Genomic DNA, 19,227 nt, shown 5'->3' on the forward strand with positions numbered 1-19,227 from the left:
CTTACCTGACCAATTTGATTGGATACTATGATGCAGTCACAAAAGAACTGGATGCAGGGAATAACTTTGATATTATATACTTGGATCTTAGAAAGGCTTTTGATACTGTTGCCCATGGATGACTGCTGCACAAATTGGAGCAGTGTTGGCATTGGAGGCAATTTGCTGCTATGGATAAGGGGGTGGTTGAGGTGGAGAAGACAGAGAATGTTAATCAATGGACACTGCTCATCGTGGACTAATGTTATTAGTGGAGTCCCTCAGGGTTCAGTATTGGGTCCATTATTGTTTTCTGCATTTATAAATGATATCCATGATGGTATATCAAGCTTAATGTCCAAGTTTGCAGATGATACGAAGGTTGTCAGGGTTGTCAAGGACACTACTGACACTATGCTACTGCAACAGGATCTGGAAAGGTTGAGCAGATGGGCTGAAAGGTGGCAAATGAAGTTTAACATTGACAATTGTAAAGTACTACATATGGGAAACAGCAACCCCAGAGCAACGTATCAACTCTGTGGTACTACACTGACAGTGGTAGAGAATGAAAGGGACCTGGGGGTGGTTGTGCAGGCAGATATGAAGTTTTCTGATCAGTGCAGACGGGCTGCAAGAGTAGCTCATGCTGTATTGTCGATGATATATAGGAATTTTTCTAGCAGGGATAAGGAGGTGATTATTCCCTTGTATAAGGCCACACCTCGAGTACTGTATACAGGTCTGGAGGCCTCATTTCAAGAAGGATATAGAGATGCTGGAACGAGTACAGAGAAGGGCAAAAGGATTAGTGAATGGAACAAAGGGGTGCTCTTACGAAGAAAGGCTTAAGTTTTGCAAATTACGGTGTCTGGAGACTAGGCACCGGCGAGGTGATCTGATAGAAGTGTGTAAAGCTTTGAATGGTTTGAGCATGCTCAATGCTGATGGGATTCTTCCTCTTGCTCAGAATAATCACCTGAGAGGGCATGAATTCAAATTGAGAAAAGATGGATGTAGGATAGATGTGAGGAAATTTGCCTTTAGCCAGCGGGTGGTTGGTTGGTGGAATAGACTTCCATCCCTTGTCGTGGAAGTTGATAGCCTAAATAAGTTTAAGGCTCAGCTGGACAGGTATTTCGAACGGACAGAGGGGTGAAGTGGAAGTGGTTGTTTTATTTATTTATTTATTTTTTTTTTGGCTGATGCTGCATAGGCTTACTTTCTTGCATCAAATGCCTATACTAATGCTAATATGCATTTTATGTATTGTAAAAAAAAAAAAAAAAAAAAAAAAAATCTCATTGCTGCTTAAGACTCGAGGGAGATTCCTTTGGATTGGAGAAGTGCCAATGTATTGCCAATACATAAAGGTGATTCTAAGAGTGAAGTGGGAACTGCAGACCGGTTAGGCTGACTTTAGTGATAGTAAAAATCTTAGAGGCATTGAGTTAGAATGTAATCCAGGAACATTTAGATAGATATGGCATTCTGAGGTGACACAACGTGGCTTTGTTTAGAAAAAATCATATTTGACTCGCATACTTATGAGCTGGATTTAATGAACAATTTTGACATAGTTTATTTGGATTTTAGTAAATCATTTGATTCTGTCCCTGATTAGAGGTTACTGTATAATTTTGAACAGGTTGAGTTTACTGGTAAGATTCAGAGATGGATTGCTGGGTGGTGTAGGGCAGAAGGCAGAGGGTTGTGATTAATGTATACTCTCCAGATTGGTGTTATCAGGAGTGGGGTCGCTCAAGGATTGGTTCTTGGACCATGGTTGTTTCTCATTTTCGCACATGACAGTGACGAAGGGATAGAAGGCATGACGTGAAGATTTGTAGAGTCGTTAATGATCAGTGCCAAGCAGTGCTGCTTCAGGATGACTACAACTGACTTCAAAGATGGTCAGAGAAGTGGCAGCTATGTTTTACTGCAGCTAAATGCAAGGACACAGTTGGGAAATAGTAACCCCCAAATAAATTATACACTTGGTGGGGTTGAATTAAAAACAGTGGAGAAAGAAAGGGATCTGGGAGTTATAATACAGGCAGATATGAAGTTTTTTGAACATTGTAAACAGGCAGCCAGGAAAGCCCATGATGTCTTATTGATGATTTATCGAATGTTATCCTGTACAGATAGGAAGGTCATAATCCCACTGTATGAGGCAATTGTAAGATACATTTGGAATATTGTGTTGAAGTATGGAGACTTCGTCTGAAAAAAATACATTGAGCTTCTGAAAAAGGTCCAAAGACGGGAAACTCGGATGGTGAGATCTGCAAAAGGATGACCGCATGAGGAGACTCCGGCAGATGGACTACAGTGCTTTGTAGCCAGGCACCTCAGAGGTGGCCTGATTGAAGTTTATAAGGCTCTGAGTGGGATTAGTAAAATGAATGAAGGTGAAATTCTCACTGTTATAAAGAATTCCAGAAATAGGGGTCATAAATTCAAATTACAGTGGTTGAGGTTTAGCATTAGTTGAGGCATATGATGCAAGAAAGCAATCTTATACAGCATCAGCCAGGAAAAAAAAAAAAAAACTTCTCCTTGCACCCATCTGGTCACTCCAAATGTTTGTCTAGTTTAGCTTAAAATTTATTTAAGCTAACAACTTCCGCAACAACAGATGGAAGTCTGTTCCAGCAATCAACTACCCGCTGGCTGAAGGCAAACTTCCGCACATCCATTGTACAACCGTTTTTCTTCAGTTTGAATCTACAACCCCATAGGTTCTTAATCTGAGCAAGAGGAAGAATCCCATGAGCATTCAACTTGCTCAACCCATTTAAGGCCTTATACACCTCAATCAGATCACCTCGCAGGTGCCTACTCTCCATATGCTGCAACTTGCAGAACTAAAGCCTATATTCGTAAGCGCACCCCTTTGTTCCTCTCACCAATCTTGTTGCCTTTCTCTGTATTCGTTCTGGCAACTTTACATCCTTCCTAAAATGAGGCCTCCAGACCTGTACACAGTACTCTAGGAGTGTGGCCTGACCATTGCCTTGTATAATGGGATAATCACCTCCCTGTTCCTGCTAGCAAAATTCCTATATATATATGATTGACAAGACTCCATGACCTGCCCTGGCAACCTGTCTGCACTGCTCAGAGAACTTCATATATCTGACTGCACAGTTACCCCCGCGTTTTTTTTTTTTTTTTTTTTTTCATTCTCCACCTTCCTGTCCCTGCTAGCAAAATTCCTATATATATGATTGGCAAGATTGACTTGCCCTGGCAGCCCGTCTCCACTGCTCAGAGAACTTCATATCTGACTGCACAATTACCCCCTGATCTTTTTCATTCACCTCCTCCCTGAGTGTAGTACCACACAGTTGGTACGTTTCTCTTGTGTTACTGCTACCCATATGGAGTACTTTGCATTTGTCAATGTTAAACTTCAGTTGACACTTCTCAGCGGATTTGCCTAACTTTTCTAGATCCCATTGCAGTAGCATACTGCAACAAGATCTAGAACCCTGCCAACCTTTGTATCATCTGCAAACTTGGACATTAAGCCTGATATACCTTCATCGATATCATTGATAAATACACAAAACAACAATGGGACCAGCACCAAACCCTGGGGGATTCTGCTAATCACATTAGTCCACTTAGAGCAGTTTCCATTTATTACCACTCTCTGCTGTCTCCCACTCAACCAGTATAAAAAGCTTTCCTGAAATCCAAGTATATGATATCAAAATTATTTTTTGCATCCAGTTCCTTTGTGACCACATCATAGTATCCAATGAAATTGATCAGATAACACTTCCCCTTAACAAACCCATGCTGTGTCTGAACTATTACTGCTGTCTTGTCTGGGTGATCCTGTATCACCTCTTTAACCAGTGACCCCATTATTTTCCCTGGAACAGATGTTAAAATAACATGTCTATAATTATTTGTGTTGCCTTTTGATCCCCGCTTTGTGAATTAGGGATACATTAGCACATCTCCAGTCCATGGGGACCTCCCCTGACTCTAAGGATGCTCTCATAGTTATGGCTAAGGGTTTGCTTACTTCCTTTACTGCCTCCTTCATTATAACTGATAGATTCCATCTGTCCCAGGTGCCTTTTTCATGTTTAACTTCAATTTCTCCTCCACTTTGCTCTCAGTTATTACAAAATCATTAAGCACCCTGCTAGTTTGATAAACTTCTGTCTGTCCCCCCCTTCATTACAGAATTGCTTATGTGTGAATGTAGATGCAAAATACTCTTTCATTTTATCAGCTAAAGTGGAGGAGAAACTGTTGAAGATAAACACAAGAAAAGCACCCTGGGTGGATGGGATCTATCTAGTTATATTAAAGGAGGCAGCAAAGGAAGTAAGCAAACCCTTAGCCATAATTATGAGAGCTTCCTTGGACTCAGGGGAGGTACCCATAGACTGGAAAAGTGCAAATGTGACCCCAATTCACAAAGGAGGATCAAAGGCTGACACAAGTAATTATAGACCTGTGAGCTTAACTTCTGTTCCAGGAAAATTAATGGAGGCACTGGTTAAAAAGGCACTGCAGGATCATTTAGACAAGACTTCAGTTATAGCTCGGACACAGCATGGTTTTGTTAAGGGGAAGTCTTGCCTGACCAATTTGATTGGATACTATGATGCAGTCACAAAAGAACTGGATGCAGGGAATAGCTTTGATATTATATACTTGGATCTTAGAAAGGCTTTTGATACTGTTGCACATGGAAGACTGCTACACAAATTGGAGCAGTGTGACATTGGAGGCAAATTGCTGCTATGGATAAAGGGGTGGTTGAGGGGGAGAAGACAGAGAGTGGTAATCAATGGACACTGCTCATCGTGGACTAATGTTATTTGTGGAGTCCCTCAGGGCTCAGTATTGGGTCCATTATTGTTTTCTGTATTTATAAATGATGTTGATGATGGTATATCAAGCTTAATGTCCAAGTTTGCAGACGATACAAAGGTTGGCAGGGTTGTCAAGGGCACTACTGACACTATGCTACTGCAACAGGATCTGGAAAGGTTGAGCAGATGGGCTGACAGGTGGCAAATGAAGTTTAACATTGACAAATGTAAAGTACTACACATGGGAAGCAGCAACCCCAGAGCAACGTATCAACTCTGTGGTACTACACTGACAGTGGTAGAGAATGAAAGGGACTTGGGGGTGGTTGTGCAGGCAGATATGAAGTTCTCTGAGCAATGCAGATGGGCTGCAAGAGTAGCTCATGGAGTATTGTCAATGATATACAGGAATTTTTCCAGCAGGGATAAGGAAGTGATTATTCCCTTGTATAAGGCAATGGTCAGGCCACACCTAGAGTACTGTATACAGGTCTGGAGGCCTCATTTCAAGAAGGATGTAGAGCTGCTGGAACGAGTACAGAGAAGGGCAACAAGATTAGTGAATGGAACAAAGGGGTGCTCTTAAGAAGAAAGGCTTAAGTTTTGCAAATTAGTGTCTGGAGACTAGGCACCAGCGAGGTGATCTGATAGAGGTGTATAAAGCCTTGAATGGTTTGAGCATGCTCAATGCTGATGGGATTCTTCCTCTAGCTCAGAAAAATCGCCTGAGAGGGCATAAATTCAAATTGAGGAAAGACAGATGTAGGATAGACGTGCGGAAATTTGCCTTTAGCCAGCGGGTGGTTGGTTGGTGGAACAGACTTCCATCCCTTGTAGTGGAGGTTGATAGCCTAAATAAGTTTAAGGCTCAGCTGGACAGGTATTTTGAACGAACAGAGGGGTGAAGTGGAAGTGGGTTTTTTTTTTTTTTTTTGGCTGATGCTGCATAAGCTTGCTTTCTTGCATCAAATGCCTCTACTAATGCTAATGCTAATATCTGCCATAGGCATCTGTATTGCCTGATAATTTATATGCATCCCATACATTTTCCTTCTCTGCCACGAGCTTCGCCGACCGGGCTAGCCGGGTGGGTAAAGTGCCTGCCTGGGAACCCAAAGGTCGTGGGTTCGAATCCTGCCTCGGGCTTGGATCAAAGTACTGCAAGAACCTTGGGAGGTGCATTATGGCCACCGAAGCAGATGCGCCAACTACAAAAAAAAAAAAAAAAAAAAAAGCTACGAGCTTCATTAATTCGTCCGACATCCATTTAGGCCTGAACTTGAACAGTATTTCTTAGTTGGTATGAAAAGCCTAGTAACCTCCAAGATTCTTTTGAAATTTCTCTACACTGTCAACAGTTGCTCCATATGATGGAGGCTGAATGGAGTTTTCCTTGCCTACTTCGTTTTCTTCACCTGCTACTCTGATAGTTGCTACGATGTCTTCTGTTGTAAGAGCTCCTGAAGTTACGACATCACCATCTACATGCTCCCAATTGTCAACATTTGGAAGTTGATTCAAATACCCTGGACTCCTTTTTTTCTACATTCAGATAACGGAATGTGATCTTCCTCGCCAGTAACATTATCTTGCTTTGACTGAAATCGAGCTGTTTTGAATGCAACTTTGTGAAACGCATTCCCACACATTGCTCATAAAGCATATAGCAGTGAGAACTGAGATTTTTGTTTCAATTCCCTTGTCCAGTGGTCGCCAAAGTGGTCGATATCGACCCCCAGGGGTCGATAGAAAAATATAAGACATCATTGTACGGGTAATATTTAATTCGGTTAACTTGGATTACATCCATCCTGAGTGACAACGCAATTAAGAGTGAATCGTGGGAACAGTGACATGAATAGGACCTGTAAGATGGAGCAAAGTCATGAAAATAGTTATGGAGGCCAATAAAGTAGGCCAAAATGATGTATTTATCAATAAATGGATGTCGGTGGTTCCCGCCCGGTCGGCGCGGCGGGAGCGAGATTGCAACATGTGCGCGGTTGCTTATTTACTTATACGTATTCGATCCTTTATACATCCTGTAGGTATATTATTTAGACTTATTACTTTTGCTTACTGACTTCACTGACTTCAATTTTAATTATTTTGTTACAACCCCAGTAACCACAATGGCAGCTTCAGATTCTAAAAAGAAATGTAGACAATATTCGTTAGAATATTTGAAACTTGGGTTTATTGCTTCATTAACAAACGAAACGAGGCCTATGTGTCTTCTTTGTGAAAAAACTTTTAGTAACGATGCAATGAAACCAGCAAAATGAAAGATCATCTTCAAAGACTCCATCCCGATAAGAAAGATAAAGATCTTGACTTTTTTAAAGAACTGAAAGAGAAATACACAAACACCGATCAACTATAAAATCATTTATGAAAGCACCTGCCGAAGCTGACAAACAAGGATTAGCAGCCTCCTACAATATTTCTTTTAATATAGCAAAAAAAAAGAAAACCATATACAATTGCAGAGGACATTGTTATACCTGCAATCAAAGAAGTAATTGAAACAATGATGAAAAAAGATTCTGGCCCTGTTTTAAAATGCTTCGATAGTTCTATTCTTATAGTTCTTCTATTCTTATGGCTTATGTAAGATATTATAGTAAAACCAAACATCAAATTATTGACGAATTTTTATTTGCAAAATATCTTGAAACTGATGGAACGGGGTTGACAATTTTTCAGCAATTGGAGGAATATTTAAATAAGTATGATATTCCATTTAATAATATAACAGCAGTAGCCACAGATGGCGCATCTGCAATGGTGGACCGTTATCGAGGTTTCGCTGTCTTTCTGAAAGAAAAAGTTCTAAGTGTACGTACTATTCACTATGGGTTGCACCGAAACCATTTGGTGGCAAAAACTCTTAGTCACGAACTGCATGATACTCATGATACTGCATGATTTAATACACAGGAGTGTGTATTAAATCTTTTAATCAAATTAGAGCTCATCCTCTTAAATTGCAATTGTTTGCCAAACTTTGTAAAAAAAATGATGAAGAATCAAACCAATTACTCTTGCATACTGAAGTAAGATGGTTGTCTGGAGGTGCAAGTCTACAAAGATTTGTTGAGTTGTTCGGCTCAACCCTAGAGTTTCTTACAGATGTTAATTTGTTTTTGAGTGATGAACTGAAGAGAAATAAGAATCATATTTTCTACTTGGTGGACTTATTTTCAAAATTTAATGACTTACAGACCCGTCCACAGGGTAAAGATGTTGCAATTTTTCAAGCTCGGACGATTCTTTTAGGCTTCCAAGCTAAATTAGCCTTATTTAAATCATCATCATTGTTATGAAAAGATTTTCAGTACTTTTTGAATCTATGGTAATTGGAAGTAAAAGATGAAGACTTAGAAACATACACAAAACATCTTCAAAATTTGAGCGATGATTTTAAATTGCGCTTTGCAGATTTTGCAAACATGCTCATTCCAGATTGGATTATCATGCCATTTTCTGCAGATATTGAAAATATCGAATGCAACTTACAAGATGAAGTTATTGAATTGTCAGTAGATCTTGAAGCTAAGACACCTTTTAAAAATAGGACTTTAAGTTACTTTTGGACGAATATAAATGTAGAAAAATATCCAAAACTTTTTGAAGTGATACTCCCCTTTTTGCTTGCATTTCCAAGCTCGTACATGGTTGAAGCTGGTTTCAGCCATGTTAATTCCATTTTAACAAAACAAAGAAATAAGCTAGATATAGAATTCTGTTGCGATTTAAGGCTGAAACTTACTAATTTTGAACCCAACATTGCTAATCTTGTCAAGAGTCACGAAGCACACCATGCACATTGACAATGTTAGTAAATTGTATACTAAGTTAATAAAAGTCTTATTTTGATATATATAAGGAAGATTGTATTATTGTTATTTTGTTATCTAAATTAAATTTTATATATTATTTATCCCTCCTATCAAATATGTAATGTTAAGAAGGACGTCAAAAACAAAAACGTATCCCTTTGACATTAAGCCAATATAATAATATATACTATATTATACATACAATAAACAGTAACTATAAAATAAAACAATCTAAAAACTGACATAAGCGTCTTTTTTTGCTTGTCCTATTATAATTACGTAATAGTAAAATAGAGGGGGTCGACAAAAAGTCAAGAAACTCTTGAAGGGGTTGACAGTCAAAGAAGTTTGGCGAATTTCTCTACACTGTCAACAGTTGCTCCATATGACAGAGGCTAAATGGAGTTTTCTTTGCCTACTTCACTTTCTTCACCTGCTACTCTGATAGTTGCTACGATGTCTTTTGTTGTAAGAGCTCCTGAAGTTACGACATCACCATCTATATGCTCCCAATTGTCAACGTTTGGAAGTTGATTCAAATACTCTGGACTCCTTTTTTGCAACACTCAGATAACAGAATGTGGTCTTCCTCGCCGGTAACATTATCTTGCTTTGACTGAAATCCAGCCTATTTGAAACAGGTTTGAATGCAACTTTGTGAAATGCATTCCCACGCATTGCTGATAAAGCGTATAGCAGCGAGAACTGAGATTTTTGTTTCAATTCCCTTGTCTATGCTGTCAACGAGCAAAAGGACCAAGTTGCGATGAACATGAGCTTTGAAACTTCTGATCACACCTTGATCCATTGATTGTAGCACTGCTGTAGTGTTTGGAGGCAAAAAAACAAGCATTATGTGACTTAGATTGTCGACTTTCTGTGGATGTGCAGGACAGTTATCTACAATGAGTATAATTTTGCGTTTTTCTGTACGAAGATCTTTGTCCCACTTTTTGAGGTAATCCGTGAAAATATCTGAAATCATCTAAGCTTTTCTGTTTGACGTATAAGCCACTGGAAGTTGCTTCACATTCTTTAAGCATCTTGGTTTGGCAGACTTTCCAGTCACTAGAAGCCTTCTTTTATCTGTCCCAGACATTCACGCAGATAGCCATTGTAAGTCTATTCTTCGACTACTTTCCTCCAATGCATTCTTCGCCCTGCAATTTCAAAGTTTGGTCAGGAGTGACATAGAAAATTCCAGCTTCATCCATATTGTAGATATTGTCACTGTAGCTTTGAGAATGAAGCGGCCATACGTAGGTCATCCACGTAGTTATCTCCATGTCCACTGCAGATGCTTCTCCACTAATTTTGCTGTAGAAAATTTTATGCCGATTCTTAAAATGATCAAGCCACCCATTTGAGCAATCGAATGGGCTAGCCAGGTGAGTAAAGTGCCTGCCTGCCAACCCAAAGGTCGCGGGTTTGAATCCTGCCTCGGGCTTGGATCAGAGTAAAATGAAAGAACTTTGGGAGGTGCATTATGGCCAACAGAAGCCAATGTGCCACCATCTAACAAAAAAAAAAAAAAAAACCCATTTGAGCAATAAAATCATGCATAGTTTGAAAAGCCATTCAAAGATTGGTCCACTTATGGGTAAATCTGCATTTATTTGTGCAGTGAACCATTTCAGCATAGCTTGATCTTTGTCGCATTTTTTGAGTCTCCTCGCATTTGTTACATCGTTATCGCAGGCCTTCAACACTGCATCTCTATTTTTCCAGTGTTGAAACGGTAGACGAAGAAAGTCCATACTTCTTGCATATCTCTATGTTCTTCTTACCAGTCTGCAGTTCTTCAATAATTTTGACTTTTTCCTTCACTGATAATGTTTTCCTCTTTGACATTTTCAGGCTCCGAGTAAAATTTTAATCAAGTAAAATTTTCTGCGAACTTATCCGAAATAATCAGCATCAAAGCAGCGAATGCATCTAAGCTCTCCGGGCGGTCTGCTTTTATCTATTCATCAGCGGTCATCGATTGGTCATCAGAAAAGAAGTGGAGTGCATTTTACAGCTTGCTTATTGGTTTGCTGATCACCAATAGCTAGTTGCTGTAGAGTAGGTAAAAGCAGACCTCTAGGAGCTTAGAAGCATTCACTGCTTTGATGTTGATTGTTCTAGACAGCGGATTTCATAGGCAATTTTATAAACTTTCTTTGAAGGACAAGTAGGAAATTTCTTCTCGTTTGTAAAGGATGACAAGGACTTGGTTTGCTTCACATGGCGGTATTTCCCTTGTTATAGCTGCGACATACTCGTTATATCTGAATTGAACCCTATGTGTTTTTAAATGAGACCAAACAAAATATCTCAGTTTACTTGTTATATCCGGGATCTCATTGTAAGCGGGCTCATTATAAACTAGTTCAACTGTATTTACTTGTTCCATGATGACTCCCAGCAGTTCTTGAAACCCCGAGCAACTTGCTCTCTAGGTTGCTGCTCATTACAATAGAAGTGCAAGAATCACTTTCACCTCTGCCTACGGCTACCATTAATCTTTTAGTCTGAATCTTCCCAAACTTCCAGTTTTCCGACCCACCTAACGCTGCCTCGATAGCATCAGCAAATATTCTTGCACCCTTTCTATTTTAAGTGTATCCCATCCCTGTAGAAGCAGTCTCTCCTGTTAGCAAGCACAGGCAGACCACGCTGAAAAATATTCTACCCCGTGAGCCTTGCACAATCCTTCCAGGGCCTAATTGATTGACAAGGCTCTCATCATATACTCCCTCCTATCGTGTCTGGGCAGAATTGCAGACACTTTCAAATTTAACCCTAACTCGCGACTTTTTTCCAGCATTGACCTGTACTTGTTAAGTAAATCTGCAGATCTCTTACTCTTAAGGTCATTAGTGCCATCTTTGAATTTATTCAAACTGTCAGCCTCAACTACCTGCAAGGGCAACTTGTTCCAGAAATCAATGACTTGCTGGCTAAAAGAAATAATAAATATCACCTTTTGTGCCCTTAAAAGCTATCTGCCATACAAAGTCATCAAAGTCTGCAGACATACCCTAGTCCTGTTCCACTTATCCTTTTTGCATAATATATTTCCTGTCTCCCTGGCAATAGTCACCGACAATAACTAGTTCCTGTGGGACCAGTGCATTCTGCCTTGGAGATTGCTGCTGTGACGCACAGGAGTGAGCTCTGGCATTGAGTTTGGCAGTTGAGAGCATAATGGGCCCCCATATTAATTTCTTCGAGGGCATTTACCCCACACTTCATACTCTGACAAGACACCCATCAGAACACTGAGTTGGCACCTAATTTCTTCAGTCTTTAGATTAGATTCTAGGAAGTTTTCTTTTAGCCAGCGAATCATTGATTTCTGGAACAAGTTGCCCTTGCAGGTAGTTGAGGCTGACAGTTTGAATAAATTCAGAGATCAACTGGATAGTTACCTGTATGAGGAGGAAGCATATAATTTGTATTTTCTTATCTACTTTTTGCCAGTGCAGCAAAAGCCTGTGGATTCCTTGTACTATATGGCAAATACTATTACCAAATGTGCTGTTATAACAAAGAACAGAATAGATTTTCGGATAACTTTCAATTTCACATTGATATAATGAAAGCTGACTCTTATTGGTTATAGAGCTCTTATTCTTTTTCTTACAAGACTCCATCAACCATTAACATTAATACCATAATGGAGTGCTGGTAACAGTTGATTACTATTAGTAATTAATTGTGAAAGCATAGTAATTAATTGTGCTATCAAACAAAAAAAGGGGGGGACAATTTACATATTGCTTGTCCCTCCTGTTTAATAGTTTGCCTGGTTCTTCCTTGTTCTTCCTTGAATTTATTCAAACCACCTTTACAACACCGGATGGAAGTGTGTTCCAGTGATCAAATACCTGCTGGCTGAAAGCAAAATTCCACACATCTATCTGGTAATAATCCTTCCTCAATTTGAATTTATGCCTATTTGTGTTTTGTCTGAGTTAAAGGAAGGATTCCATCAGCATTTAGCTTACTCAATCTGTTCAAAGCCATAAACACCACTGATATCGTTTCAAAGGTGCCTCGTCTCAAGATGCTACAATTTGCAGAGCTTAAGATTTACTGGTAAGGGAATACTTTTGTTCTCTTCTCTGTGCCCATTCCAACAAATCCATGTCCTTCCTAGAATGAGGCTTTCAGGCCTATATGCAGTTCTAAAATTGTGGCCTAACCATTGCCTAATGTAATGGGATAATTACCTGCTTTTCCTTGCTGGAAAAATTTCTATATATCATTGGCAAAACCTTATGGGCTGGTAAACCTATTTTCTCAGCAGTGCAGACAGGCTACCAGCCTGTCTGCACTGCTGAGAAAATTTCACACCTGACTGCAGTCCGATCATTTCTGACCATACCTATCATTTCTTGATGTCAAGCTGCAATTTCCATTTCTCAGTGTATGTATCTAATTTTTCTAGATTTTGTTATAGTTGCATACCCTGATTACTATCATTAACTACCTTGCCTTACTTTCATATCATTTACAAACTTAGATATTGGGCTTGATATGCCTTTAATATCATCAATAATCATTAGTCATTAATTACACTTCAGTCAGGTTCCCTTGAAGTGCCTAGTTTTGATGCACTACAGTTTGTAGAACTGAAGTGTTATGTGGTAAAAGTACTCTTGTATTCATGACTAATCTGGTTGCTTTTCTATGCACTCATTCCAGGAGATTCACATCTTTCTTAAAATTAGGCTTACAGATCTGTTGGCAGTACTTAAGATGTGACCTAACCATTGCTTATACAATAGCTTTAATATCTCTTTGTCTCTGCCAACAAATTTCCTGTATATCATTTGACAGAGCCACATAGCTTTCCTGGCATCCTGTCTGTCTGTCTGCTCTGTTCAGAAAACTTCATGGTAGATTGTATAATTTAGGTCTTTTTGATTCTCCACTAGTGGTAGTGGAGAGTTGGTAGGTGGTAATCTGGGAATACTGCTACCCATATGCAGTACCTTGCATTTAACAATGTAATGCATCAGTTGCCATTTCTCTGCTTATCTGCCTAATTTATATGGGTCTTGCTGCAGTAGTATTCCTCGATTCCTGTCATTAACCAACCTGCCAAGTTTTGTATAATCTGCAGATTTAGATATGTTTGATATATCTTCAACAGTATAGTTAATAAATACTGTAAACAGTAAGGGCCTAGCACTGAACTATGAGGGAGTTATTCTAAGAATTTTAGATTCCACAACAACCTTGTGCCTGAGACTTTTTTTTTAGGTAATAGTAAATTGACTTAATGGGATTGCTAATTGCGGTTATGGAAATTTCTGTACCTGTCTGATAATTAAGTTGTCTTTTCAGTTCCTTGGCAAAGTTATGAAGCCACCCAGTATTACTCATTTGCTGAACGTTTCAGGGTATGGTTCAGGTCACTGTGGGAACCTGCCTTTGAGCCAAAGAGGCGTAACTGAAGACTTATTTCATTAAATTGTTTTATTAACTTTACTAAACAGTAATTTACATGTTTTTTGGCTTTTTTCATTTATATTTGGTTGTGCTTGAACCAGGTAGACAGTCAAGTATAAATGAAATTCAATTTGTTTTGCTGAAGTATGTAGGTTACTGCCGAAAAATTTTCATCCCTCTTTTTTCGTCTGAGGAGAATTTCCACAGCATCCTGAGAAAATTTTAGTGGTTGGATGGAGGGCATTGCCTTTGCCAGGAAATTCAATGAACTGAAATTTTTTATCACATGGATATAGCATTTTCTTAAGTTGAAAGCTTTGTAAATTTAATTACTTTGATTGATTATAAATTAAAATTTAAAAAAATTATTTCAGTGAAGAAGCAATTAGACAATCTGGTAATCCTACAACCAAGAGTGCTGTGGAAATGGAAAACCATGTCTTTCTAAAAGCAAAAACAAAGGTAAGTTTATTTTTTATTTATTTATTTGTTTGTTTGTATCCATATTATTAACCATTTTGTAAGAATACGACTATTATATATGATTTTTTTTTTTTTCATGTGTGGTTCCAAAGGAATATCCATATATGTATATATGTTGAAGTCTATTTTAATGCAGTATCAACAAATTGTTTGTATATGTACAGATTGTCTTGAAACTACAGCAGAGTTTGACAACTTTTATCACCTTATGAGCTATGTTAATAAAAAATAAGATTTAGATAATATGCTTGATATACCTTCAACAGTATTGTTAATAAATACTGTAAACAGTAAGGGCCTAGCACTAGACAAGATTGACCTATTACAGTTTTTCATTAGTAGTAGTAAAGGCATGTGATGCAAGAAAGCCAACTTATGCAGCATCAGAAAAAACAAAGAAAAGAAAAAGTTTATCACTATTTTAAATAAAATATGCTAGTTGTGGAATTATTATATTTTATTATAAAAATGGTAACCTGGTACATAAAAAAAAAAAGAACTTAAACTAAATTTGGCAAGTGATCCAGAGGTTCCCAAACTTTCTCAGTTCACAGTGCCCTTAGTGCCCCAGTAATTTTTTCACGGCATCCCTGGGCCAAAAGAAATACCTAACATAGTGGTTTTCGGTGCCTCCTTAGCCAGGTGGGCAGGAGCAGCAGCAGCAGTGCGTAGCACACGCTTCTTGATTAGACCAGGGTTTGAGCCCGTGACCACTAAATACGGAGGATGCGGAAAGGTCAGGGAATGACCACCGCATATCCCCGGAGCAATATGGCCCTAGTTACTAATGCTCCTAAAAACCAAATAACATCACAGGCATGACAACCCAGTTATGAAGATAATCACACAGTATGAGAGATGCCAAAAGGTTTATATAATATTTAAAATAACTAAATGCACAAGGCATAATACTTAGAGTTAAGAGTTTAATATCTATATAATATCACTATAGATACACCATAGATAACTCTTAAGAAACTATGATGGTAGTTAGTGTTGGAGGCATTATTTGCTCTGTATCTCATATTGTGCTCTTCCTTCACAACGAGTTGCCATGGTATTGCACTACCTCGAATAAGTAACACTTCACTAATAGAGAAGACTATTGTTACTTATTCTCAGTGAGTACCACCACCCAGACAGCACTGTTTCAAAGCTGTTGGCCTATCATTGATGGGTGGGCAGGCCGTAGTTTCTTAAGAGTTATCTATGGTGCATCTACAGCGATATTATATAGATATTAAACTCTTAAAGTATTATGCCTTGTGCATTTAGTTATTTTTAAATATAATAACAGCAGAAATATGAAATACTTATTATCTTTCAATTGTTTTAAAATTCAGGCAAATATAAATTCACCACCAATGCAAAGTACACTGCATACATGAAGTGAGCATTGCATATATAATATTTTGTTAAAAATATCCAGGAGGAAATAAGTAAACTTATTAGAAAACATGGAGTGAATATTACATTGAGGTATGTGCAGTGATGTGAAAAGACCTACTTTTATATATTTTAACTTCATTAATCTGTAATTAATTGATAACAGCATAATTAGTTATTTACTTTCCACTTCTCTTAATTACGATAAAACTAAAAATGCAATTAATTTTAAAGATAAAAATCAAGTGCACTTGAAATATATGGCACTATGTACATTACCTAACTTGTTCTTCTCACTAATGTTATATTTCCTCTTATTATTGCAGGTAACTCTCAGTTTACGAATGTTCGATTTACAAACATTCGCTATAATGAACGTCACAATTCATTCAAAATTTCTTAAAGTCGCCAATAGATAGAGTTCCTTATAAAACGAAATGCCAAACGTATAGTGAACATAATTGTAAGATTTAAATAAAAATGTATTTATTACAATAATTATCAGAAAATTATTATATGATAATTATACTGAACTGTTCTTGGTTAATAAAACTAATCTAGCTAGTAAAAAATGTTGGTTTGCGTGCCACGCTGCATAGAATGTTGAACTCTGATGAAGATATTGACGAGTAAAAGTTGAATACATATGTATGTATAGTACGTATATTATGATAGTGCTCATTTTCTTTATTTCTATTTTGTAACTCTGTGTTTTAAATGAAAATTAACAAGTATGATATCTTGTTTTTTTATTCTTTCCTTATTTTATTTTACATTATGTATTGTATACGATAAATCATAACACATACATACATTATAATAAAACGTATTGTGTAGACTGGTGTTTCCCAACGTGGGTCCCACACCCCACATGGGGGAAATTTGATTGTTCAGGGGGGCAATTCAAAAATTGCTCGTCTAGAGTTTAAAACAACCACCTACTATGATTTAACTTGTACAAAAGAAGAATTGTTGGTATCTCAATTTGAAATAAGCATTCGTTAAATGTTGTACTTTCTATAGAGCTGCACTTGAAAGTTTGGAGTACAGCAGGCCCCCGTTATAACGTGGTTCGCTTTACGCTGATTCGCTATAACGCTGTTCTTATATTATAACCCGTATCTGACTATAACGCTGTCACAGATCGCTATAACGCTCTTTTACAGATTACATTTTTGACATATTTAACGAAATCGTTTCATTTGATGGAGTCGATAGCTTGAAAATGAATAGCAAAACAGCATTAAAACGTTTCCCACGCCGACTTGAGCAATTTTCTCGCACGCTAATTTAAGTACAGTCACTTGTTACGTAGTCCGAGATCAACATTTTAAAAAATGATCAAATATATTGCTTGTAATATTTGCGTTATATGCATTTATCCGAAGTCTAGTTAGTCATCACTCAGTACAGTATTAGACATCGTGCGTAACGGACAGTTTACTTGAACATTGCATCATAATTAATTCAACCAACGCAGTTATATTTTCGAAGAGCTAATAACGACCGACAGGAATGAAAATGCAACAACGTCTGGGCGCAGTACGAAGCCTATAAATGTAAGAAAAAGACTGAATTTGAAAATTAAATTAGACGTTTTGAAGCGAATCGATTCCGGTCAACGACAAGCGGATGTGTGCCATAATTTAGGACTCGCAAATTTAACTGTAAGAACAATTATGAAAAAATAAAGAATTAATTTTAGCAGCGGGAAAGATAGCTGTTCCACTGCAAGCAACTAGGACTAGACCGGCTATTAGGATTGAAATGGAAACACTAATTTTATTGAAGGTAATATTCCAATGCAGAATTCAGTTAAGTTAAATATTAAAAAAAAAACAGAGAGAGAGAGAGAGAAAGAGATTAGCCAATACGATGATCTGAAGAAAACTCGCCTAAAAAAAAAAAAGTGGAACCATTTAAAACTGGTAGAATAGATTTAAAATCCCGGGAGAAGCCGCTAGTGCAGATTAAGGAGCCGAAACTTTCAAAAAAGAACTTGTTAAAATTATTGAAGAGGGGTATTATGTGTTATACTTCTCAACAAGTTTTTAACATAGATGAAGCAGGACTTTTGTGGAAACGAATGCCTAAAAGAAGTTTCATATTGAAAGAACAAAAAACATGCCAAGTTTCAAAGCGGCGAAGGATCGGTTGACTTTATTGTTGGGTGGTAACGCTGCGGGCCATTTAAAATTAATACCCCTTTTAGTTTATTTGGAAGAGGGCCAAAGTTCAACTCAAAATCCACACATTTTTCATGATTAAATTCGTCCATTAAATTAAATCAATTAAATTCATTATTTTAATTGGAATTTTGTTTACTTTTCATACGCAAGTAGTTACCACATAATTATACGTATGTAATGCAGAATATTTTATATGTGCAAATATTTGAATATTAAATATTTTGACCGACATTTGTGAATCTTCATTACCGTTTATTATTGATTAGGAAATATCCTATGGCACCGACCGCAGCTCACAAATACATATGTTACCTTATGGGAAAGCGGCGCTCGCTTAGCGCGGATTCACTTAGCGCTCTGTTTTTCCGGAACGAATGATCAGCGTTAAGCGGGGGTCACCTGTAATATCAACTACAGTTTGCTCGGAGAGTATTGCTTACTATGCCTAGTGAAGGAATAGTACGTACTGTATTGGACGATTGCTTATGGCATGCACAATGCGCAAGCAAAGTGGTTGTCTACTATAGCCTACCGCAAACTCCGCATGTTATATGAAATAGGTAATTCCTTTCATACAAACGCTCGTTTGTATGAAACGAGCGTTTCATACAAACGAGACTGTACATTTGGATAGGTTTGGCGATCTCAGATTAAAATAAAAAATTACTTTGTCTGCGCACAGAATTATTATTAATGAAGAACCGTGATACACAATGGTATGTATTTGTCGTATATGTATATTTCTGTGGTCTCAGTAAATAAGCAAATCAGTCCAAAAACTCGAATTTGCAGGAGAGGAAAAATAAACTTCACACTCTCATATAAACATCCATATATTCAAATATACAAATATTTATTACTCATGCTAAAACTACAATAACGAAGATATCTGCATGTCACATAATAGTAAATAATAAATACTTTATTATAGTGCACTTACCTCATTTTTGACAAATTAGACTTATCTGCTTGTTCACAGAGACCACAGATTTAATAGCCCGAATTCAGTAATTTGTGTGATTTATTCATTCAAAAAGCATACTAATAATTAATTTTGATATA

At 37.6% G+C, this 19,227-nt stretch overlaps 1 protein-coding gene across 7 annotated transcripts in view; it reads left to right on the top strand.

Annotated features, from left to right (window-relative positions):
* Positions 1-19,227, top strand: part of MED15 (mediator complex subunit 15) — a 442,919-nt gene that overhangs the window by 25,009 nt on the left and 398,683 nt on the right. For all 7 annotated transcript variants that reach the window (XR_016546979.1, XM_090374288.1, XM_090374289.1 and 4 more), the window contains exon 2: positions 14,482-14,569. Coding sequence is in view for 6 of the 7 variants with exons in the window: in XM_090374288.1 (XP_090230414.1) it covers positions 14,482-14,569 (88 nt within the window). In the remaining variant the exon portion in view is untranslated. The remainder of the gene's footprint in view (positions 1-14,481; positions 14,570-19,227) is intronic.

This window comes from Mastigoproctus giganteus, chromosome 5 (genome assembly GCF_048544385.1).
Source record: "Mastigoproctus giganteus isolate SK-2022 chromosome 5, ASM4854438v1, whole genome shotgun sequence".
Taxonomy (NCBI): domain Eukaryota; kingdom Metazoa; phylum Arthropoda; class Arachnida; order Uropygi; family Thelyphonidae; genus Mastigoproctus; species Mastigoproctus giganteus.